The sequence below is a fragment of the Neopsephotus bourkii genome, unplaced genomic scaffold, assembly GCF_033783945.1.
Source record: "Neopsephotus bourkii isolate Nb327-2 ecotype Australia unplaced genomic scaffold, CSIRO-AGI_Nbou_v1 NB_1423, whole genome shotgun sequence".
Lineage (NCBI taxonomy): Eukaryota > Metazoa > Chordata > Aves > Psittaciformes > Psittacidae > Neopsephotus > Neopsephotus bourkii.
Genome location: NW_026901900.1, coordinates 1,236,079 through 1,261,573, shown reverse-complemented (window position 1 = coordinate 1,261,573; position 25,495 = coordinate 1,236,079). Strand labels below are relative to the sequence as shown.

Below are 25,495 nucleotides of genomic sequence, written 5' to 3'. Positions count from 1 at the left end.
TTCTCTTCTCCTGTGGTGTATTATTGCACTTCCTGAGGGTCTCATGTAAAGTGCAGTTTGTGTTTTTGGTTACATATTTTTGAAATGGCAACACAGTCAGGATTAAGAAAAGCCAAAATAAATTCTACTCATGAAAATTTTATTTTGGTAAAGTAATGTATATGCATCGCCTACACATTTGGCTGCATCCATTTACAGACTAAATCTGCCTTCACAGAAATTTACGTGCAGAAACAAGGGACAAACTTTAAAAGCTGGAATGCTTCAATATAAATCTTTTTACAAAGGTTCCAAAATTTCAGTTACTCAGTTTCACATGTGGCACCCCCTTGAAAACTACAGCAGTTGTGGGTCATAGAATTGGGTCCTATGGATTCTATAGTGAGAAAGATAAAAACAGTCAGTGTGCTGAGTGAATGCGCAGAATAAAACCTATCTTACTATGCAGTTATGTTTTAAAATATGCCTCTGTAAAACTGTGGTCTTTCAGTGTTTTTATTTCCCTGTGACCTCATAGATGTTGTATTAATTTTATTCCATTTATAAATTAAAATATGCTTGTGCTTCCTTTTGTAAATGCCAGCCCTCCAAACTAGGCCTGAAATGTAAAAGTCAAGATAGGTTTTCTCAAGTTCCTACTCATCAGCATCACCAGTAAAAAACGATTTGCAGCTTGAGCTCTATTAGAAATATTATTGTGCAAGACTGACAACAAACCAAATCACTCTCATTAAATTTGTTGGCTCTCTAGCAAGAGAAAAGCAGCTAAAATATATCGGCAAGAGCTATGCCAGCTTTGGAAGACCTGTAAGCACCATGTGCTCCATCTCCTGCCTGCCTGCCTGCTCCTCACACATAAAGGACAGACCACAGGCTGCTTACTAAGGCCCGCCTGCTTGTGCATCAGTCTGTATTTGGGCCTGCGCTGGCTTCCTTTCTTGATTTTATGCTTCAGGATTCCTAACCCTGTGCCTGAGCACCTTCATGAGCCTTAAAGGAGTCCATAACTATAGACCATAAGCCTGGTGGCCTGCTGGATTACATGAGAACTGCCATCTAGAGAAGACGCTCATCCCTAGAGTCAGCACGGTAAACTGGCAAAACTCAGCACACAGTGGAAGCAAACAACAGGAGAAAAAATGTATCATTTTTAGTGGGCACCTTCAATTTCTTCACAGTAATTGTCCTCAGAGTTGCCTACAAGGTGAGGAGTAGGCTCTGAATTTCAGTGGGAAATGGGAAGCTGTATGTGCATTTGCCTCCTTTGAAAACGGCTATTCGTATGCTAGTTCTGATGCTGCAAGGAAAAAATAATAAAAAAAAAAGTAAGATTGAGATAATTTTCTTTTTTTCCAATTTCTTTTTGGACATAGAAAAAAACTGCCAGTTATTTGTGCTAGTGCACGTATGTGACCAGATGCTGCTTCTCAAGTAACACATCCTACCCAAGCTCCACATTAAGGCTCCATCCATGTTTAGTGCCTTCAGCTGCATTAGGTTCTCATTCCTGTCTTCCCTTTCTCATCCAAGGGAGAGTATATGAGGCTGAATGAGTTCTGAATTATACTGCTTTAAATGGGCCTAAATGCTAACTGCCCTTTCTGCGTTTCAAAATTTACATCTGGAAACAATAATAAGGCCACTTTAAGTATAAGCTTATAAGTAACCTTATCCATGCTACTTAAAACTTACAGAACATTTTCTTTGTATTCCTATTTAAATAATTTGATGAAGAGAGCTCTCAGACGCTGGCTGATCTCCTTATCTTGGCTAAAGGGTGCAGTGCACCCTTTCAACCTCCAAATGTGATCTTTCTGTCTCTTCTGGAAAAAAAATATGTTTCCCTTTGAAGTTACTGAGGCAAGCCAGTGGTGTCGGCTCACCCGCCTGCTTGCATAAGGCCTATTATTCATAAATTGGAACACCTACTTGATGACTGTAAAGGCACAAGCTACAGGCTGGAATTCAGTACATTTCAGCAAACGTTCTCCCATGTTATTATTACAGCAAATGTAACATGCAGAACAAATTATTTTAAAAGAATGTATGCTTGTAAAGCAGATGCACCTAATATAAAATGAAGTTAGGAAAAAATAGATTTCATAAAATATACACTGTATTTTAATGAACAGTGCATGATTCTCCCAGGATTAGGCAACATATGGAAGCCTTTTTCTCTTGCATTTTGTGATAGGATCAAATAAGCTAAAACTCAGATAGAACTGAGAGTAGGGTAATCATACTCATATTTTTACATCAAATCTTAAAAATCCAAGCATTCGTATCAACAGCATAATCTGTTCTCTAGTATACTGAAAATGTGCTATAAAATAAAAAGCCAAATAAATCTAATTGCCCTTTTTTTGGTTTCAGAAAACAACTTCTTTCAAGCAATGGCTTTGAATATTCAAGTGCAGGTACTGTGCAGTACTATTTAACGCAGCCACTTGGCTATTCACACAACTTTAGCTAAACCAGCATTGTATTGTCCTGAGAGGTGTATCTGCTGTCTCAAAGCCAGCTCAGGTATATCAATATAGATATACAGAGGCACGTAAACACCCCTGTTCTGTGTCATGGTATAGCCATTTTGAGACAAAATTCCCACTTACTTAAATTAAAAGTAGCAAAACAGTATGAACTGAAAGATTTGCCCCTATAGCTATAGAGATAACTGTGGAAGGGAATGAGTACAGGAACTTGTATTTGGCTCAAAGTGAGCTGACCTCTGCACTGCTCATAACTGTATCCGAGCTCAATTAATAATATTTTTTTTGTGGCATTAAAAAGCAAGTCTTGAAACCTCACCCCTCATATCCCAATAATGTCTGTCATGTCTCAAAGCCAAGTATAAGAGAAAGGGAAGTTCCTAATGTGAGGATGCTTCCAAAGCAGGTTTTTTGCTCCATTCATTTGCTTGCATAGAGTTTAAAGTGGTAAATTGTGCCTACTAGCAGTGCCTCAGTGGGTTGAATGTAAGTGAATTGTGCACAGCTATCTGTTAAATGCTATTTATATGGAGCTTTTCTAAAGTTACCACATAAAAGCAGTGACTTCTAAAAATCTATATATGTATCATACAAAATATAACTGTATCTGCATTCTGTTGTCTTGGCAATGTCTGGGTGACAGCTGAAGCTGCAGATGGTTCACAAACCTGAAGGAATATTGTCCTTTCTCTGGGTACTACTACTACCATGCCCATTTAAGTATCAAAAGGATAAAAAAGTTACAGATAATATACAATAACTAAAACTATTTTAAGTAAATATACATCATGCTGCAAAGCAAACCTAAGAACTATTGTGACAGGTATTACAACAGCATCTGGAAAGAATGGCACTATTATCTACACACCTTCCTTCACTCTTCTAGAAGATAGGCACAGTCAGGAGCACATGCATTACTGTGCTCCTGATGCCATACTGGCATTAATCCCTTGGAATACTTAGTAGGTTCAGCTTTTTCAGCAAGTACCACTGAACAAAACAACCTGCAAAACCTACACCGACTTCAAAGCCAGTTTTGCCAATGACATTTTCAATGCCTGTTCCTCTGGGTAAAATAGAGTCACAGCTTGTAAAAAGAATCACGAGACTTCTCCAGGTTATTTCTGTAGCTTCTGATTAAGATTTTTTTCTATTTCTTGAAAACTGCCTAGTAAATCAAGGGTATTGTGACCTGGGAGTACTAATTTGGGATACAGTGTCCTCACCAGGACTACCATCAGAGACGAAACTACCAGGATGTTTTGTAACCTTCCTCCTCATACCTACTTACACTGTACCTGGGTTCATCACTGCTAACATGTGACTGATTCGGTCACCCTGTTTCTTAAAAATATCAGGCTGTTCCTTCAGAATTGTCTTTTGTATATGGGGCAAAAAGCCCATCTTAAAATATGCCTCATAATAATTCTGATATAATGTTTGTAAAGGCAGTTTTCCTGAAGATTAGCAGAAAAAACATAGTATTTATTTTTTTTTGACAGTTACCCTTAACTGAAATCACAACACAGGCCCAAACAAACCTTCATCTGGCATGTTCATGGCAGGATGATGGGAATCTGTTGTGGCAAGTTGAACTCACCATTTTTTCACGTAGAATTCAGACTCATCATATAAAAAAAGAACCTCCATATCCATCCATGGCCTAGAAAACTGAGAAAATATGGGTACAGGAGTGAGGGAAGGGAAGGAAAGGAAGTATTCTCAAAGGCTAAGTTTAGTCTTCATGACCAAACTTGCTAATCTGTTTTCATTGTTGATAGAACGAAAAAAGCTGTACTGTGGGAAGGAAATCAAGAATACCTAGATTATGGCTTCTACTCTGAACCAGCTTCTAAAAAGCCTCTCTTGTGAATATTGTGTTTCCCTTTTTCTTCCGGCACTGTAAGCTTCTCTTTCATCTAATCTGTGTATTACTATTCAGTTCTTTGGAGAAGGATGGATAGTTCACATTCATCCATTCTCTCCCCCATGCAGTGAATGGTTGTGTCAAACAGCTCTGGGGTAAATGCTGATCACAACCCAGACAGGGTGTTAAAAGCATTCCCTTACTTTCATACAGCTCTTCCCTCATGGTACAGGCATGTCACAGACTATCACCTGAGCCTTCAGTCTGAGAGATGGTGTCCAGGATTCCTCTTGAAATGAACTGTATGTGGTTTTCCACAGCTTTTTTAATAGCTATTAGTTGGCACAGGGGACATGCAGTCATTTTCTTTAATGCTGAGGAGCTCCCTAATCTGCAGTCTTGTATGGTGCACCTGTATTACACCTCTCCTCTTGAAAAGGCCTGCTGGCATACAAAGGGTGACAGTGTAGAAAATGGACCCAGGCTCCTCTCTACACTGGTAGAATGTCACTGTCTACCTTGGAATATAAAAGGCCTGTCAAGATAAACAAGGGATTAAAGGCTATATTATACAAAATCTTTTCCAAATATTTAAACTTTCACATTTAGGACAGAAACACAGAACAATGTATGATGGGAGGACTTAGCGAGGTTACCAGCTACAAGCTTCAGCTCAAGGACCAACTTCAGGTCAGGTTGCTCAAGGCCTAATCCAGTTGAGATATGAAAAAAAAATCAAAGCACCTTGCAAAAATCATGCCCTGGAGTCTGGGGGCAGCTGGAAAGAATGAGAGACGAAATACTGGTTCTCTGTTGAGTTTTACACAGAAGCTAGGATTGGGGAGACTGCACCCTTACTTCCCTATTCCCCAGCTCTTTTAGTACTTGAAATCACAGAAAGTAAAAACTAGTTTCTGCCCACTATTTTCTTTCTTGGTTTACCCAATGCTGTTTCACTATAAAACTATTATTTCAGAGCATCTGGGCATTTCAAACGCAAGTCTTACATTGCTGTTGTATTTTAAAAGCTATATTAAATCTATTTTAATATCCACTTTTTTTTCTTTCCTGAAAGTGTAATCGTTTAAAATAAGCTACAACTCGCGTCTTCCCGAATGCATCGTGTGGAGCAGAGCCTTGGAGGAGGGCCCGGAGCAAAGCCAGCAGCCAGCAGAGGGCGCCCACGCTTTTAGCTTTGCCTGGTCCTACCGAAAGCCGCGAGCAGCCCATCAAGGCAACATCAGGCGCAAAGCTACCGTACAAGTAAAGGCAAGAGGGTTTAAGAGATGGTAGCCAAGCTGGCTTTATTCCAAGCAGAAGTACATATCTCTTGGGTGTGAGTGCTTTTGGGTGTGAGGCTTTTGGCAAAACAATATATAAAACCCACAACTTCCAGTAGTAAGCAGTAAAAAAATTATTTGGTGTGAATACACAATGGCATGGGAATTCATTCAACTTCTTCACAGATCAACTTGTAGATACAGAAAGAATCTTTTAATTAACCCTTGGCCTCATATGCCTTTTTTTTTCTGTTGCTACTTTTCCAAAAGTCAGAAGAATGTCTTGACCTACTGCTCCATTTTCTTCAGTTCAACCACAGCTTTAGACTCCAGCCTTGCAAAAAAAGTATATGCCCTTGCTTTGTCCATATAAAAAGTCCTAAGAAAATTGTGCAATGTACAAGAAAGACATATATACCTGTGACTTTTCAAAAAAGTAGTGTGTCCTTTCAATGTCTTGCTGAAATCTAATTGTGGTGTTTGGGTTTTATTTCAAGTAGCTCTGTTACATCTCATGTTAACTACTCTTTGGGTAAAAGCAGTAATAAAAGGTACCATATTTTTCATGTGTTATGGGTCTGTTTTCACAGAAATTTCTCTGAACAGTGGCAATTCACCTGAGCACAATTCTAAACTTGTTAGATTTTACTCCGGCAAGGTACCGAGAGAGAAATTCTCTACTGTGAGGGTGCTGAGACACCAGCACAGGTTGCCCAGAGAAGCTGTGGCTGCCCCATCCCTGGCAGTGTTCAAGGCCAGGCTGGACGGGGCTTTGAGAAACCTGGTCTGGCAGAAGGTGTCCCTGCTCATGGCAGGGGGGTTGGAACTGGATGATCTTTAAGGTCCCTTCCAACCCAAACCGTTCTATTATTCTATGAAATAGGAAGAATAGCCCTGCATGTTAAATGCACTGAAACTACTTCAAAAGCCTCTATTATTCAGACAGACCACATTAAATAATAAGCTGTAAGAAACATCTCTATACTTGATGTTACGTTTCCTTTGTATCTATCAACCCACAGCAATAATAAGAGATTAAGTAACTTAGTCTCACCAGACTATCCAAACTTCCACACCTCAAAATAATTTAATGATAAAAATTACTTTAATGTTGAATTTAATGCTGTCTCTCAGATATGTTATTCTCAAGAAATACCAAATGAGTTCTTACTGCACGGAAAAAGGTTCTTTTAAAAAAATGCAGTGGGAAAAACTTTGCTGTTGTACTGCTGGACAACTGTAAAACTGGAGAAAATCTGAAGTATTAAAACTCCAGTGTAAAACATGTAAGAAATAATCTTTGATCACCACAGTAAATTTAAATTTAGGATTTCAAAATAGCTTATTTAGTCTAAGTTTTCTAACTGTTTTAAAGTTGTTCTCAATTTGTAATTAAGTTGTGTGAAGTTAGGACAGCAAAAAACTGCTACTGTCTCAAAATTATTAGTTACATTTTGAAAATGTAAATAAACAGAAATACTGCATTCTGAAGGCTCCTGGGGACAAACAAGCTTAATAAAGAGTATCTGATTTGACTCAAAATTCACCTGTGAATATGCTTCTGCCCTAAAAAATTTGAATACAGTGACAATGTATACACACATACGTATACACATCAAAGTAGAGTACAACTCTGACACTAAGGAAGGAGCAGATTTTGTTTTCTGTTGCATATGGCTCAAGTTGCAAGGAGAGTATTGAAGGATTAAAGTCTGAAGCAAAGTAAGAGGACGACTGAATTCTGCATGTCCACCCACGAGCAATACAGCATCCCTTGTGAAGTCACCTTCTCTCCCAAATAATTTCAATTGTATTATGCTTCCACGTTCAAAGAAAGATTGCCTAAAATCATCAGCAAACAGACCTGACACTTGTGACTTCTTCCCATACTAACATTTTCTAAAATTCTGCATTATTATTATTCTTAATATTAAGTGCATTAAGTATGTAATTGTTCTACAGATGAAAATGTCTTCCCTGAAAAGGAAGATGGAATGGAAATTATATATGGAATTGAAAAAAGTACAAATAGATTGCTTTTGACTTGGTGCTTTTGAAATCCATTCCAAGTGGTCAAACGTAAAAATAATTATTTTTCAATACAATACAATGCTTTCTCCTTTTGTCATTTCCTTTTTCTTTGTATTTTTAAATTCCATCTGTTTTTACCATAGTTCACAGAAATGTTTCAGAGAAAAATTAACCTTGAACAAATGCTGCTTTCTATACTGCTGCTGCTCCTGACAGATTCCAAGTGGCATTAAACCAAAATTATTAGTACTGATTTACTTTTAACCTTCTGTTTCACCTTCCTCAAGGGCTCATATATTGAGCCAAATGCTGACCAAAAAATGTGTGTAAAGAGAATATACTAAATCTAGGCTTTTCATATTAGTCCTTGTTTGCCAAAGTTTCCACTTTCCTGCATATAACATCTCAGGGCTCTGCTCTACTATAGCAGCATCCCTAACCACAATCAATGCAAGGATAGTTTTGCATAACAACCTTGATTTAACTGTTCACAAATGCATAAAATAATTAATACAGATACTTTGAACTACCTTCTGGAGGAGAATCTATCACTCTTAATCAGCTTCAGAGAGATGCCTGGGAGATTAAGTCTGGGTGGTACAAACACTCTCTCCTCATCTCCTACTGTCTTCACTAATTACTAAAGAAAAGTAGCCAAATCCTTAGAGGCCTGAGTTATTAACAGAAATACTGGCTTGCATGGTCCAGGTCTATAAACTGGGAGCAGTATTTGTAGAAGAAAGGGCGTAGAAACTTCAGAGTTCTGTATTTCAACTGGCTGAATTCACTAGAGGTATCAAGAGTTCTTACCTCTTTCTCTTGTAAGTTTTTTTTGTGGGCCACCTTGCCTCCTCTTATCTGTGAAGACCTCCCTGTCGTTCCCCTGCTCGAAACCTCCTGTTAGTCCCAAGTGTCCCCATTCTTTTTTTCAAATACAAGGGTTCCTTCAAATCATCCTCTCTCATCTTTCTATAAACGTCTGTGCTGCAATCATTCTTCCTCCCTTTGCTCCCCTGTATAAAGCTCCTCTTCAGCTCCTTGGCAGCTGTAGGCAACCACAAAACATCCCACTTCTTCTTCCTGCTGGTTGCTCTGTCCAAATTCTTGATCTGTTCCCTTCCTCCACCTATAGTAGGGACCCTGCATAATTGCTAGCCATGCAGAAAAAAAAGCATTTCTTGTACATCTGTGTAATCACCCTAGAGGTCCTGTGTCACTGTCAGGCTCTGGTGAAGGCTTTTTGCATGTATTTAAGGTCACAGATCTGTATTTTGCTTCTTCCCTCCGTTATGTCATTTTACATTACTGCAGATGGGACTGCATCAGCTTAAAAGAGTCAGAAGAGGTGGGTAATGTATCCTGCCAGTTTATCACTGTTGTACAAAATGAGGATGAAGCACGTGAGCCACAGAAACACGGACACTTCTCCAGTTAAGTATGTACTGAAAGGCTTTGTTGATTAATATTGCACTGTGAAATATGTAAACAGTTTTCAAAAACTTCGTGAAAAATAAGTCTTATAAGGCATTTCCTGTTTGTTTTTCCTAAGTCAAGAATAGTAAAAGCACTGCTATTAAGATTGTAGACATGTTTGAAATCTTTTGGACTTGCTAATGAAAAATCTTTTACTTCCCTCCTCTGCAATCTGTGTTTACACCTCAGAAGACATGCACACAGAGACAGAAATCAAAATATAGACCTCTCCCACTTTTGGAGGGAGGAATTTGTAGAAAAACAAGGTACTACACCACATCTAGAGCCTTCTGACAATTTGTCACAATTACATACGTCTCTCTTAGATACATTTCTTCCTTTTGCATGGCAGCTGATCCAAAAATGACTAAAACTATTACCACCACCACAAAAAAGAGAAAGAAGGAAAAAAAAACATTATTGTGATCTCTTTTAAACAACTAAAAACAATGTAATCTCTCATTATAAAGTGCCATGCAAATACACTTCAAAAACCACAGGAACGCTGGGGTGTTTGCCACACAGACACAGTGAGAAGAGGAAGGATGAAAGAATTGGACAGAATTTCTATATGAGCTGCTAAATTAAGAAACGACTCCATGCACGCACATGCTATGTATCAACTCTTTTACCCAGAGAAGAATGCAGATCACCATAGCACGTAGAGGACCCAGAAATACATCATGCGTCTCCACATGCATAAATATTCAGAGGTTTTACATTTTGCGAGTGTTAAGGTAAAAGAAAAGCCAAACTGCAACCCTCTATGAACTGGAGTTAACTTCCTCACTTTTGTGCAGTGAGAAAGTAGAGTCCCAAGACTATGCAATTCAGAAATGGTCAAAGGGATTCATTCATCACAACATAGCCTCCCAAAAGTCACATCCTCCTTTCATCCCACTTGCCATTTGGGTTCAAACCTACAATGTTTTTTTCTGTTGTGTGTAAAACCAGGACATATCAGTTTAGAGACCTGTTGCAATGGTTTGCCAACTCTCAAAAGGCACAGTTAAGACCACGGTATAAAAGACCTGACTAGAGGAAGTCTACAGTCAACCTGACCAGCCTTGCTGCCACAATCCCACCTGGCATGGTTCTTAAGAAATTGTCATAGCTCTTGATATGATTCTTGAGACAAGCTTTGAATGGGCAGTTAGAAATAGCTTGAGAAAGAAAAGAAAAAAAAAAAAAGACAGATGAGCCAAAAAGAGAGCTCTTGTCTGTTTTCAAGTATTAGTTGTTTTGATAAAAGCTATTACTTCTCATCCTTCATGTACTGTTAGACATAGCTTACATGTCCTCTTTCTTCTCTTGTCTTTACATGAGACATACAAGGATAACACATCACTAAATTTTAAGATTTAAAAAGCATAATTTAAAATATTGCTTAAATCACATAGTCCTTGAGTTGGTAAAATACCCACTAAATGTTTTGCAGCCTGGCTGTAATTCCCTAAATGATGTCACATCCACGTAAACACAAAATAATAGAAGGGTCTCTTCATGTAGCTTATTTCCACATCTTCACTCTAACACATGGATTTTATTTCCTAAACAGAGAATTACTGTAATGATCAACTTTCATTCCCTCCAAACAAACATTCAGTAAATCTGCATCCTATGAATTTACATTTTTTCCTGATTTCTTTTCCCAAATGCCTTACTATTACAATGTGCCTGAGTAATCCTGACTTTTCCACTGTTTTTGTAAGCTTTACAATCAGATATTTTCAGCCTGAAAATAATCTTCATGTCAGTATTTGATTCAAAATTATACAGATAAGTCAACTCACTGTATGCATTGTAACAGCAATAATAATACTATCTTTCTGCTTTTTTTCGTTCTTCCCATCAGCAGACTTCAAACTACTGAAGAGTGAGCCCAAGTAAACCTTAAACATCAAATGTTTTATCTTGGTCCTACCACCACCCACCAACTCCGGAACTGCTGAGGGAAGAGTGCAGCTAGGTGGCAGTGCGCCAAACAAAAGAATCTACATAAAAGATGATTTTTTAAGATGAATGACATAGCATGCCTTAAACAGCATGAAAGCCTCAACAAAACCAAGTTGATGTCAGTGTTGTGACTGACAAGTTGTAGCAGTGTGGTAAATTAAGCCAGGGTAATTAAAACTCCTGTATCTGTGTCTGGTTCTAGGCGTGACTCTGCCCTAACCATCCCGCATTTCAGGTATCAGCATTTACCACTACATAAAACTGACATGGTGCTATCTGCCTTGGTTTGAAGAACACTGTGTGACTTAATAAAGTGATGTAAATACATGTGTTAGCTAAAGATTCTCAGTAAAACATGATAGATACATGATGCAAATGAGTGTGAACCTATACTGGTAGGTAAATATGAAAACAAACAAACACAGTATATAAATAACCTTCTGCTTTATGTATAAAAGCCCTATAAAGATAAATCTTAAAAGACATAAACCATTCTCCAGGACTAGTCAGAACAAAGGGACAAATCAGGTGTCCTGCAAAGAGGAAAGGGTCCTTCTGCACAGGTCACTGGGCACTTGCAGTACTGCTCTACAGCAGCACAGCCTAAGGGCTAGTGGAGTTTAACACTTGCCTAATTAACCCTTTCAACATAATGACTTCAACACATCCAATAAAGAATTTTTTCTCCCAATGGGAAGAAAAAGAAATCCCACTCTGCACGAGAGCCTTATTTTCCCCACAGCCGAACAACATGGTTCTACTGCTTTCTAGGAATATACTCTTCATTCACAGACAGGAAAGGGAAAAACAAGCTATATTCAACTGTGAACTACCTTGTCTTTTGCTGCTGTGTTTTTTACTTTGGCACTATATAGGACTTGCCTGAATATTTAAGTACTAGTTGCTACCTTTGCTAGTGCAGGACCTCTTCATATTTCTGCTTTAAGCTCTATTTTGGCTGGGACAACCAATCATTTCAGGATGAAACACAAGTTTCCATTGTTAAATGCTTTAGCCATGCTCTTTTTAAAATCAGTTCATTCAGTTTAAGCTTACAAAACAGAAATAAAGTACGTATTTTGGATACCCAATTTTCTTTTTATAGTCCTGTATTTTAAAATCAGATTTCATATAAGGTCTAAAATCTGTCATGCTGTAAGTAACAATATAAAAGATGCATGTTAGATATATATCAGTGTATATATATTCCTGACATATGAATTGGTATGCTTTTTGTGTGCTAACAATATATAATGCAACACATCATTTTGTTTATTCGTAGGTTAACATTCCATAAAGATATCTTTTATACTGATAAATTGGAGGGTTGTCACATTATACATCATATTCAGAAGACAGGTATTTTCACCTGAGTATCAGGAAGACAGGAAGATATTCAAGAGAGCACTCTGCTGAGATCCTGAAAGGATTTGTTTACTACCTTGGTGAAAGCTAAAGATCACTGGTGGCTGTACCATAGGTGTCAGTCCAAGCGATCAGGACATAATGCTGAGATGTCAGAACCTACAGGAAACTTTACAGTCCCAATGGCCTTTTGGAACAGTAACAGCACCTCCAAGAGACATTACCAAACTGACAGATGTTTTTCCTTTTCTCTTTATGGAGATCCAGAGACCTATGAGAAACATGAAAAGGAAATAACTGTACAGCCTAATTTAAATGTACAAAGGTAGGAATTATCCATATCCATTCCTACCAAATCCTTCTAATCTTCAAGCTACTATTCTTTCAAAAAACCTTTAAGTAAAACTAGATAGAAGTACATTAAATATTTCAAAGAAAGTCACCAGCTGAACAAATGTATTCATGCAAAGGACACAACATTCAAAGGAATATTTTTACAGCTAAAACCTCACTACTAATTAATCTATGTCTAACTTCAGATATCTTGTGCAAGCTGATAAATCCTCAATATAAAATGAACAAACAGTATACACTTTCCTTCCTAGAACAAACAAAACGTGCATGCAATAGACTCCGGCTATATAAATACAATTTTATTATTTACTTATTTGTTAACTACAGCTTTTCCGATGTCTTTTGGCAGCACAGGTTAAGGACTCTAATAACAAGCAGTACAGAGGCCTAACAAACCGTTTCACCCCAGAAGAAAGTAGGGGTATTTACAATTTATCGAACCATTAGTATGTGTCTATTCAACACAGGCCATAACTTCTTGAACCCATGAAATTCAGTGATGGAAGTATTGCTACTTCACAGTGATGTAAGTTGTGTAAGAAACAATCAAAAGGTTTTAGTGGAACACGTCTCCTGGACAGACGCCATGGTACATAATGAAAACTGCTTCCTGCATAATTTTTCTCCTTAGGTGTTTATTTCGGACACTCTATGCTTTCACCCACTGTTTTTATCATCTTAGGATAAGGTGATGCTTGGGGAAAAGCTTCCCAGAAGCCCCATAGGCCTAGATTTACAAAACATTCAGACAGCAGATTTATTATTTTAAATAAAGCACTTGGGCTTCCGTACAAGATCCTTCTGCAGCTCAGATTAGATCAAATGATGGTCCAGGGGTGGGAACAGGGGTTATGAAGTGGGTGGAATACAAAAGCATGTATTCTGCTGGCCTTTTCATTAAGCTCTCATTGCAGACTTAATTGTAGATTCAAGAACGGTGTAGCAGAAACCTTTAACTAATGCTCTCCAACGCACACCGAGTCGCCTGACCAACAGTGCTGTCACCAGTCTAAACAAGAATTGGGCTGGGACTGGGTTATTAAACAGGCTCAAGTCTGGAGCTTGCGGTCAGCTTTGCACTGAGAACTGATTTGGAGGGGAAAAAAGGTTTGAAAAACTGCCATCCTCACCTTTCCCTCACCAATGGCTTTCTCATACTCGATCACAGAAGAGTAGCATGAGGGCCACTTTCCGCACACCCTGCAGAGTGGAAACCTCTGGCAAGATGCCGGGTGAGGGACAGCTCAAGACCTCTCAAAGTCAGCCTCGCAGCAAAGTCAGTTTCCCTTGGCAGCCAGTCTTCTTTGGAAAACTGCAGCCTCTTGGCAAGCCTGCGAGGTAACCGAGCGGTGCGAGGAAAGCGAGTGGGTCCGCATCTCTGCATGGAACCATCGCGCAGTCCGCAGCTGGGACTGCTCACCAATGAGCGGGTTTCCTGCCCTGGGTTAGGCCTCCCTTCCAGCCCAGAACAGCACCCGAGCCTTTGCGGTCCCACCCCAGAGACCGCTCACTAACCCCACTGCCTCGGCCCCATTGCCTCTTTGATTTCAAATGCGATAGGGTGAGGGGACACGCGCTGCCCAACCGCCCGTCCTGCCGCCTTCCAGAAACGTCCACCGCGATCACCCCTGCCCTGAGGGGCGATCCCCCTCCTGAGGCGAGACCCGAGGCGCTGCCGCCGCGGGCCGGCGTGAGACAGCGAGGGAGCGAGCGAGCGAGGGCGGGCTGAGGGCTCTCCCCCTCACACACACCCCCCTCCCGCCTCCCTCCCGCCGGGCCCGCGGCCGCCCCCACCCGCCCGCTCGTACGGCGGCGCGGGCAGGGCTCTCCGCGCTACGGCGGGCAAGGCTGGGGCGGCGTCAGCGGGCGCGCAGTGCCGGCTCGAGGGCTTTAAAGCAGCGTGTAAGCTGAGATGCTACTACAGACAGCGGCGCGGCAGCGGCCGCAGCAGCAACTCCCCGAGCATACGCGGGCGCCCGCGTTTCGCCCCCGCCGCATCGCGGGGCATGAGAGCTACCGACCCGCAGCTCTAGGTACCCCCGGGCCCCATGGCGACGTTCCGCGCTGCCCTCTTCCTCCTGCTGCTCCTCTTCTGCCTGCCGGGGCTGCGGCGGGGAGCGCGGGGCAGCGGGCAGCGCCCTCGGGGCTGCCCGGCGCCGTGCCGCTGCGAGCAGGAGGGCATGCTCGTCCGCGCCGACTGCTCCGATCTGGGGCTCACGGCCGTGCCCGCCAACCTCAGCGTCTTCACCTCCTACCTGTAAGTGTGGGCAGCCAGCGCCGGCGGGCCGGGGCGGGGGCACCGGCAGCGGCGGGGAGACCTCGCGGGAGGGCCCGGACCGGCCCCACCGTGACAAGAGGCGCGAGGGGTCGATGGACTGCCGAGCCGCTGCCCGAAAACACCCGACTTCAAATAAGTTTCTGATCGGTTTTTAATCAGCGGGAGTGTTTGTAGGTATCTCGCTATCTCCGTGCCGGGTCTGGTGCCTGGAGGATCGCTGTATGATGTGCCGTTTAGAGGGTAATTAAAAGCGATTGCAACAGCAGAAACTCGATTCGATCTGCAGGGACGTTATCTTCACCTTTGCTTGCGGGACAGGGCTTTGAACTGCGGTTGCTGCTGATTTAATCTTTAACAGATCTCCCCTTGGGTTGAGGAAAGGTGATAAATAAAGCGGGCTCCCGGGAGGCGGGCAGCGCTCGGGGGCCGGTGCGGGCAGGTGCCTGTGTCCGTAGCCGGGCCGCAGCTCCCGACCCCGCCAGAGCTCTCCCTCAGCTTCCAAGTACCCGCCGCACTGTGCGGGGGGGCATCCCCGCTGGTGCGGCTGCGGTGCTTGGGAGAAACTCCTCTGCATCTCGGGAGTGCCGAATTACAGCGTGTAGGGACAGGGACAGTGAGAATGGAGGAGTTTTGGATTAATAAGAACACTGCCCCACACTCCGGGGAAACTTTTTGTTTGTTTTCTTCTTTTTGGCAGAAGGGTCCTCCTTTAGACTCAGTTGGGTTTGTGTGTCAAAAGTGCTGGTGCGCTAAAAGTGTTACTCTAGTGCCCTCCTTACTAGTTTCATGCACTTCATTGGGGTTGCATGTCCTATAGCTTGTTGATCTAATGCTAATCCTCTGTGTCCACCATACACCATGTCTGTTTCTGAATGTGTTTGTCCACCCCTGTATTTTGACGTGCTGTTCCCATGCTTGCTACTATGGTTACTGTAAAGATGCTTTCACGTTATTGTGTGTCAGGGGTACTGAACTGATAATTTCGAACTGACTTCTCTGTTAATGCCATACTCCAAAGGACCTAAAACATATGCTGCATCTGAGAAAGTAGATGAAACTAAACTAGAAACACCCCTTCTAAGACAAGTACAAACATAATGAGAAGGTAGAAATTAAGTGCAACCGAAAAAATAAGTGTTAGAAAGCTTAGTTTAGTGAAAATAGCATTGGTTTAGAAAGAGGATGTGCAGCTAAGATGCTTTTCTAATTATTATGCATGTAAATACCGTCCTGAAATTTACCTTGGTAGAACAATTTTGGCTTATTTTACTATAAAGATTTCAAAATTAAGGCTATTAGTAATGTTAAGAGGCAGGAGTCAGCATTAATGAATGACTAGTTACAGTAGAGCAAAATGTAATGAAGATAAAATTTCTAAGACACATATGAAGTCCGCCAGTGCTTTCAAAAGCAGCAGGTCAGGATTTGGGGTGTACACAAGACACAGTGTGTTCTGGTGCCTTAGAAAGTCATACGCAGAAAGGTAATGAAGATATAAAGGTGCACTTAAGTTGTACATATCCTGTGTCAAGAATTAGATGCCCTAAATTCTTGGTTGCTTGGAGAAATGCTAAAACTGGAAAGAAAAACATTAGAGAACCCACTGTTTAAATGTTTTATGAAGAAAAAGAGGACATAAATATGCATGATAATGTCAAAATACCACTGCTGTGATCTTCAGCTGTTGAAAAGATACATACCTCCAGGAAGCTACTTCTCAGGAGGATTGTGATCTGGTCCTCACTTTTGTTTTTTAAATCCTCATGTCCTTCAGGAGAGGGATGTCTTTCTATGGTCAAGAATTCTGTGCTGTTCAGTAGCATATGCCCTGAAGTAAAAAAACACCACTGGGACAGGCAGACTTTTAAATGACCAAGGCTGCATTCAGGAAATGTTAACTGTATAAAAGACTAGTTCATACACATAGGCAGTTACACTTACCTTTTCCAAATTTACTAGGCTGTTATCCTTGGATTGATTAGTTATTGAGTAATTATGCAAAGCTCTAGCTCCTGCCTGCCTTCCTAAAGAACTGTCAAGTCTCATTGTCTTTACATGGCCAAGTAATGGCAAATCTTAAAACATGCCTGCTTCTCACAGAGATGTTTGCCTCCCCAAGACTGGTAATGGCCCACCAGAAACACCTTGGTTTTGTTTTTTTTCTTTTGGTTTTGGTTTGGTTTGGTTTGGTTTGGTTTGTTTTTTCAGAAAAACAGAAATGTCTTTTTGCACTGGGACAGTTTTTACTTCAGATCAAAGGAGGAGATTAAAATTGTGTACTCACATTAACTCTCTTTCTAGTGAAAAATATCTATCTTCTTTAGTTGATTCCACTCTTACACAGTAGATACATGTGCAAAAGTGGTCTGTAGTATTACCTTGTGTTACATTTGGGCATTTAAAGATTTTTATTTTAAATTTCTGTCATTTTTATCTAATCTGGGTACTCACATTAAAAAAAAAAGTAAATGTTTTTTTGGCATGCACTGGAGATTGTGTGAAAAATTGAAATGCCAAGGCCATCAAGGTTTATGTTGGGACACGTGTGCAGAGCATTATATATTACGGTGAATGAATTTTGCATGGTTTTTATGATGGTGCTCTTGCAACATAGCTAAATGCAGTCTACAGATGGACCTGCTACACATTTCTCCATTCTCATTTATATTCCCAGGGAGCAAGTCATGCCTCTCATCAAAAATCTTTTTATTTATGGTTGTATGTCTGCTGCCATGAACTGTTAGACTTTTTAAGAGCAGACAAGGAGAATCCAGGAGTTTCTTTCCATTCCTTTATTTTCCTTTATTTTTAGGCTAAATAATGTACTCAATGTGTTTAATGCAATTCATGTTGACATAAATGAGAATTCCATGTGCTGATGAAGGGCAGCACTGAGTCTCTGTTTCAAATTAAGAACATGTCACTTTCCTATCAGTGCACAGTGAGAAGAAGTCAAGATCTACAGGTCTTTTGCACATGGGACCCTCATTAATTCTCAAAGCAAGCCTGTGAGTGACTGAAATACTATTACCATTTACTGTGATGTGGAAAACTGAGGCAGAAGGGCTTGCTCAGAGTTAGAGGTAAAGTTTATGACAAAGACAGTAATTAAAGACAGAATGCCTTATCCAAACACCATTCTTTAACCACAGGCTCACCCTACTTCTCCTAAATAATTACTCATTAAAGAGCAGTGTAAAATCTGGCAACTCCTGTTCAAGAATATCTAGTATGATGAGTACAAAAAAAATCTGGTTTTGTATCTCATGTGATGGCACTATATAAGGTAGCTCTTAAAGATTCTGAGATGTTATATGCCTGGATAGCACAGAAAAGTAAATTTATTATAAATTGCAGGAAAGATGCTCTATTCTTTGTGTTCAGAAACTCTCAGTGATAAACTCAGTGGAGTATTCTAAGGCGAATATTAAGCAGAATGTTTTCACAATGTTACTGTCTGAGACTGACATAGGCATGTGTAAATATTGCAGCATATGGTATGTTGTTTTTTACATTATAGTTTACTTAATGAGTTATTTTGGGATATGCACTATTTGCATTTTGAAAGTTTAATTTTGAGTACAATGTAAATATGGATGAAACATTTAGGGAAAATCTGATTCATATAATTGTAATTATTATTAGAAATAATTTGTTAAGGAAAATTGTATTTCAGAATTATGATAGTATTACAGCAAAACCTATGAAGAAGCAATCAGTCATATTATCATGTTCCTAGCATATTAGTCTTCAAATAAATTTTGGTCTTGTGCTTCCTTTGTTGCCATAATATTGTGTCTGATGATAATATTCCTGTATAGCGCAGTCAAAGCTCTATTGGGTGTCTGAAAGTGTTTAAGACTACTAAACAGAAAAAGCAATATCCAATTTGGAAGAAAAAAAATTATTTACTTTTTGGCGGTGAAGAAATACATTCCCAGAAATTAACTACACTCCTGAAATAAGATAGTTGTTTCTATGTTAGGAATACCCAAAGGCATTAAGACCAATGCTTTGGGGTAAATTTGCAGTATTTTAGTCATTCTGATCTTGTTGCAAATCTTGTCTGAATCTTCATCTAAGATACTTTGGGATTGACTACAGTTTTTCAATGAGATCAAGCAGCAAGGTGACTTCCTACAGATAAGTAAGCTTCATAAAGTCTTGCAACTCCCATATCCCTTGACAAGATTTAGGTGTTTGATAGTTAGTAAAATGTCTGCCTTTCTTAGGAAGTACTTCTTTACATAGCTAAAAACTTTATAAAACATTTTTGTGCCTTTCTGGGTGAAGTAAATAATTGCCATGTGGTTTCGGTTAAAATCTGAGTCTTGTCCCAGTTGAGGATGAAGGTGAATCCAGGTTCTGGATTTAGAATTCAGTGTTAAATATCCCATTTGAAAATAAAACAGAGCATTCCCTCTCTACTCATGGCGATAGTGGGTATATGAGGGTAGAATGTGCGCACAGATAAATTAGAGCTACATAAAAACTGAAGAAGTAACAAGCTATATAAAGTTCATGTTTGCCAGTTTTCAAGGGATTTGCTTTAAATTTCAAAACATAATGTGTCAATTCAGAGTGACTTTATGAAAAACTTGGATTTCAAAAGTAGTTAAGAGAGAATATCACTCTTCCTACTTGAGAATACGGTGCTAAAAATAACTCTTTACACTGCTTCCTAAAGAGCCTTGTGCTGCTCAGAATGGGGGGAAAATGGCACTCGCACGCTAGGTCTTTCCATTGTAACAGTTGCTCTGTAGAAATGCAACATAAATTGACATGGAGAATTGCGAAGCTGGTAGAGTATAAGGAGCTGGCAGGGTGAAGGCACCTTCAATTTGGTTTGGTATCCTAAGTGCACAGGACAATTGGCTGGGCAGAGGGAGCCTGACTCCAGCTGAGAAAGTGTGCACTGGGCTGACCTTCCCCGTCAGCATGCCAGCAGAGATTAGACTTCCCTCAAGTGCTCCCTTGTTAGCCCGGTCTTTTCTCCAATGTCATTTGTCTTTCGAATGCTTAAAGTTGCTACCAGTTCTGCAGCAGCCCAGATTGCTTTCTCTTATTCTGTGTGTTGGCAAAAGTAATATTTTATCTGCATGCACTGCTTTCTTAATTCTCTGCTGGTTATTTAAATGGTCTCAATTAATACAGTTTATGGCATTTTATCTGGCATCCTTGAACTGTCCAGCAGATCTGATTCTTTTCCCAGTAAAAATCATGGCAAATAAGGTGTGGCTCCTTTGGCTCCAAGTAAACTGACTAAGGGCAGAACATGATGTGGTGTTTTCAACATACCAAACCAGAGTCAGACTTCAGTTAGAAGAAAATACCCTTTAAAAAGAATGAGATGTGATCAAAGCATGCTTACTCCTCAGAGATTTAGCAAGTCATGTGGCAAATCCTTATGCTACATGCTCTGTACTGTTTGCTGAGAAGACCTGGGAAGCCTCTGTACAGTTTTACTGTTCAGATGTGAGAAATTTAATGCCCGGAGAATTATAAAAGAAATAAGTGTTGTTGGGGAGGTGTAGGGCCTGAAACAATGTTGTTGTTACTTGTTGAAGTAGTGCTACCTTCTTGTCTCTCTTGGAATTGAGGTTTAAATAAAAAATGCATAAAGCTAAGACAGTGAAAAGCTTCAACTGTACATGACAGTAACTTGAGGTACCCCTGGTTCTAGTCCCAAGAAGCATGTGTTTTTTTCTAAAAACCTATAGACAACACCTTGGAATTTTTCAGTTGGAGACCTTGGAATGAATATTAAAGCAGCAGCACCCAAATAGAAAGACTGTCTTTGCCATTTAGATGAAAAAGACTCCGTAAGCTGCTGCTTGGAGAGATGCGATCACTCAAACTGGGAGAACACAAGCCACTTAGTATTATGTTAGGCACCAGCCTGGAACTCCAAGCGGAAATGAAATGGAATAGCAGCGTAGATCCCCAGGAACTGGTAGAGAGTGTCCCCAGCTTAATAAGGTCTTTGCTTAGACACATAGTCTGAGTACAGATACATTCTGTATCACCTTCCAGTTTTCATATTTGGCTTTTAGCTATGAGCTTTGGGCTTTTGGTGTGGTGGACGTAGCACTTAGGTCCGTCCAAGAAAGGACAAACTGTATTTTCATGGCTAGACACTGCTGCAAAAAATAACTATTCTGAAGTGCAACATTATCCAACAATGACAATTACAATAATCAACCACTCCGAACGAAGATTTTATTGGTAACAAATGGGCTCTTAGTTTGGGCCCAATTGTATGATTTGGCTCCAGTCCTGCAAATACTTATCCAGATACTTAACTTCAGTGTTAGGTATGGTTCCACTGTAATCACATGCACAAATGTTTGTCGGATCAAAGCCTTGAACAGTTCTAAAACAATTACCCCCTTCCCCAAATATCAACTCATTGTGTGGAATAGTTCCACTAAGATGCTCTGCTGCACTGTCTAATTACGCAGCCTAAAGCGTTATGCATATCAAATTGCTTAAAAGCCTTTCTTTCAAAATTTTCCAAAATCATACATAAAATGAATATTTACTTTAATCAGGAGCATGCTGTCTTTCAACAGTGTTATGTAATTGCAAGGAAGTGATTTTAAGGACATATTTTTGATAAAAAATGGCTGCATATTTGTGCATTATAGCATAGAAGTATTGTCTTTTTGTATAGGGGATACAGTATTTTGTGTGTGATACGTGTGTGTGTGTAGATAGGGTTTGAGCAAATGAAAAACAAGCATCAGGCTAATGCAGTACAACTAACTACTGCTCCCACCACAAGAAAATCTGTCCATCCTTTTGCAGACATTTGAATAAATGCTTTCTTTCTTATTGAAAGTACCCATGCTTATTGATGTTACCCAACTTAAGCATTAAGTACCTAAGTAATACTGGAGTGTTTGCTGGATTATGACTTAATTTATATAACGATTGTGTCTAAACTTAACCTTCTAAGTGTTATGTTTTTTTTTTTGCTTGTTTCATGCAACTTTTCCCATGAAAAGTGTACAATAATTTAATGCCGGTATTTATGAAGGGGGGTTAGGAGGTAGAAAAGTAAAGCTGGGGTTCAGGACTACAACTTCTCTTCTTCCTTTTATTTTTTTTTTTTTTTATTATTATTTTCCCCATTAGTTCCTTTATCAAACATTTCAGTCTTCTCTGAGCATGGAATAGTTACAGCTCTGGTATTAGACAGAAACAAAACTTTCCCAGTTTCTGCAGCGGTAGGCAGCTTACGATGCCAGTTATACCATGTCTTCTGGATCCTGTGATGATATAAATGCTAATCTAAGTGAATGAGAGAACAGATGTGAGATGATGTCAGCATTAAGGGAAGTGTAACTGCACTGATTTGGCATTCAGTGAGTTTTGTAAATGAGTCTCTGTGTACCCTGAGGGGAGAAGTAGGTCATAGCTGGCAAAGGAAGCAAGTAAGACAAGACAAAGCTCTTTCTCACCCATCACTGAAAGTTACCTGTTCTGAACCACCTTGATGAGTAACTTGCCTTTGGGCTCGATCCTTGATCAGTTTGGCATGGAGGCTGCCTCAGAAATTAAATCTTTCTCCTGTGGTCTTGCAAATGATGAGGTTGCAGTATGTTTGTGTTGGGGCCAGATCAAATTGTCCAGTGTCCAGAAATGAGATTCATCCTTTTGAAGGCATAGAAACCAAAGTTTCTTAAACACCCTGGGTCACAGAAATTGCTATTTTAGAAGCATGAGGAAAGGGCAGGAACTGCTGCTGGGAGTAAGTAGTATGATCAGATAGCTATACCTGGCATTTAGGTAGTGAGTTCTGCTCCTGGATATAGTAATGAAGTAGCTTACAAATTAAAGCAAATCATGCAACGTTTTTGCAGTTTTACTCTATATATGTGATGGCTGGGGCAACTACCTACATCTGAGTTTGACTAATTTGGTAGTGGCTGATAAATGCAGAAGATCCGTAGATTAAAAACACTTAATGAGGTCTAATTATGATTATGGCATGGTAAAATAAGGTGAAATCCTGGAGGATTTTCTCTTCATAATGCTGTATGTCTGCCTTTCAGTTTTGCTCATGGCTGTCTACGAGGGCTGAACTCTGTGATACGTAAGATTCTTACAGGAAGAAGTGAAGTCTATGCAGACATCTGAAAGCAATATTTGACCTACTGACGAGGAAATAGAGGATCCATATGCTTCATGCAGTATGGAAGTATTGTCTGCGATCATGCTGAAGTTGTGTAAAGGCAAGGATTTGGAAGAGAGCCAGAAGAAGTGCAGGTTCAACCTTGTGACCTGACAAGGGTCTCAGGGAGTAAATTCCAGTCCTGCTGTCCTTGCATAAAGCCTCACTATATTGACTCTAACCTGCAACAGGCGCATACAATTACCGGAGGATTAACAAATGAGCAAAAAACGCATTGAAAGAGAGATGGCAGGTACCTTGGGAATCCATATGAATCAGTGCTATAGAGTAGTGAAATGGGGCTCTCATCAGGCAGCTCAAGCAATTGTAACCTCTCGGGAGAAATGGCAGTAATGCAAATTGCAGTTTACATTTGTGCCATGTGTCTGCAATGAGCCTTTGTAGGGTACAGTTACCATGGCATAGTTATTATCAGAAACATTTGTGACTAACTGGCTCTAGCAGAGATAACACCTCAGTATACAGTTGTGGTGGGGTGAAGAGTAAGGGTTTGCAGTACTGCTGTTGGGTCTTCTTAAAAATTGAGTGTGGTGCACTGTGGAAGAGTAATTGGTAGCAGAATAAAGGGCTCATGTGGTGTTATTTAGGCCTAGCACTGAAAAGGGACAATGTGAAGGCTCATGGTCTGAGAATAGCATCTGGGAAGGCTAAAAGTTCCTCAGCATATGGAGGCTTCATGTTGCCTCTTACCTGTTGCCTGTACATATGTAGAGTAGTGTGAACTGCTGAGTGCCAGAACTTTACTTCTTTCTGGCCAAGATAGAAGATGTGAAAAGAAAGGGCAGGACAAGCATCTTGGAACATCCTATCTGCCCAAAGGCCAGAGACAGTACAGAACATAGTTGAACACATTCTTGAAATTTAGAAATACATGTTTTTAGAATAAAACAAATGCTTACTGAATACTGATGAGGCAAAAATCTTTCATCTGAAATAAAAAAAACATTGTGTAGAAACAGATATATGTGGAAGACTATTGTAGCAGAAGTATTTCAAGGAATATTTGGATGGAATATTTAAAATAAATCATTGTAGGGAATGAAGAAAAAAAAGACCCAGTGACAGATTCATCTCTGCATGCCATTCCATGTGTTTCATTCCATTTAATAGCCTTACACCAAGAAAGAGTTCAGGTAGTTTTTGCTCAGTTTATGCCAATGCAACTAACTTAATTGTATTGAATTGGTGCTGCTGAAATAAATCCAGTTAGAAAAATTTGAAGCTTTTGGAAAAGCATTAATTGATATAATTAAAATGAAGCATTCACTTCAGTTTTAATGTGCCAGTTCTTGACTGAAAAGTTTCTGTTACTTCTGCGCATTGTGTCTGCCTTTCTGAAATGAATAGAAGTCAAATTATTTTTTATAGGCATACAGCCAAGTGATCATTATTGTCTTGAGTCTGGATGTAGATTCTGAAGGAGAGTTGTGTTGTATTGTGTTGTGTCAGGGAGATATTGTCAACTGTACAGACTTCCCAGCAGTTTGAGGAAGGAGGGATTTTCTTTCCTTTTTCAGTCTTCTTGTTGTTGTTGGTAGCACTCAATGAAAAGAGCAACAGATTTTTTTCAGAATGCTTGCATAGTGCTATGAATATGTTCATTCCATTTATCATAGACAGAAAGAACTGTCACACCAAATAGAGTTATCAAAATGTCATTTCTGTACATATTGGTGCCTCAGCTGTTCTAACTTCACTGTCTGTCTCTGGTCAATCTGGGAAGAATCCTGTAAACCTGAAGCCAGATGTGGTCTGTTTTCTACATTTATCATCAATCAAGGATACAGCATCTTGTAGTCATGTAGCTTTGTGTTCCTGCCTGTCTGACCATAGAGCAGTGCTGCAAGAGCATCAGATTTCACAAGGAAATTGTAATATCCAGATTCACTGGATGGTATTATTTAGTGTTATATGCCTGTGTGTGAAGTATATAGGGAAATGCTGCATGCTGTCAACATGCTGCTAGTTTAATCTCTACTGATAAAAGCTTGTGAAGACTAATTATGAACCAATTTGTTTCCCAATGAAACTGGAACTGAAACTCCTTTTAACGATATGGATTGAGCTCCTGCTATGTCATGATTTTTTTGCAGAAGTGTCTGTTGGGTCATGGTGAGTCTAATCTAAAGCAAATTACTGTTTATCCAAATATCATCATATGTTGAATGAGCACACGAACAGATTTGTTTTTTACGTTTGGTGAAT

At 39.9% G+C, this 25,495-nt stretch overlaps 1 protein-coding gene and 1 long non-coding RNA gene across 3 annotated transcripts in view; one reads left to right on the top strand and one right to left on the bottom strand.

Annotated features, from left to right (window-relative positions):
* Positions 1-5,003: 5,003 nt before the first annotated feature.
* LOC133220120 (uncharacterized) lies at positions 5,004-14,501 on the bottom strand. Its single transcript, XR_009727640.1, has 2 exons — positions 13,946-14,501; positions 5,004-5,134 (listed from the first exon to the last, which is right to left on the bottom strand). It is a non-coding gene; the product is annotated as an uncharacterized LOC133220120 (long non-coding RNA).
* A 98-nt stretch (positions 14,502-14,599) lies between these two features.
* The window catches only part of LGR5 (leucine rich repeat containing G protein-coupled receptor 5), a 92,304-nt gene continuing 81,408 nt past the window's right edge, over positions 14,600-25,495 (top strand). The window contains exon 1 of one of the 2 annotated variants that reach the window (XM_061368000.1): positions 14,600-15,072. In XM_061368000.1, the coding sequence (XP_061223984.1) occupies positions 14,864-15,072 (209 nt within the window). In that variant the 5' untranslated portion in view covers positions 14,600-14,863. The remainder of the gene's footprint in view (positions 15,073-25,495) is intronic. The other variant, XM_061367999.1, reaches the window with a different exon arrangement.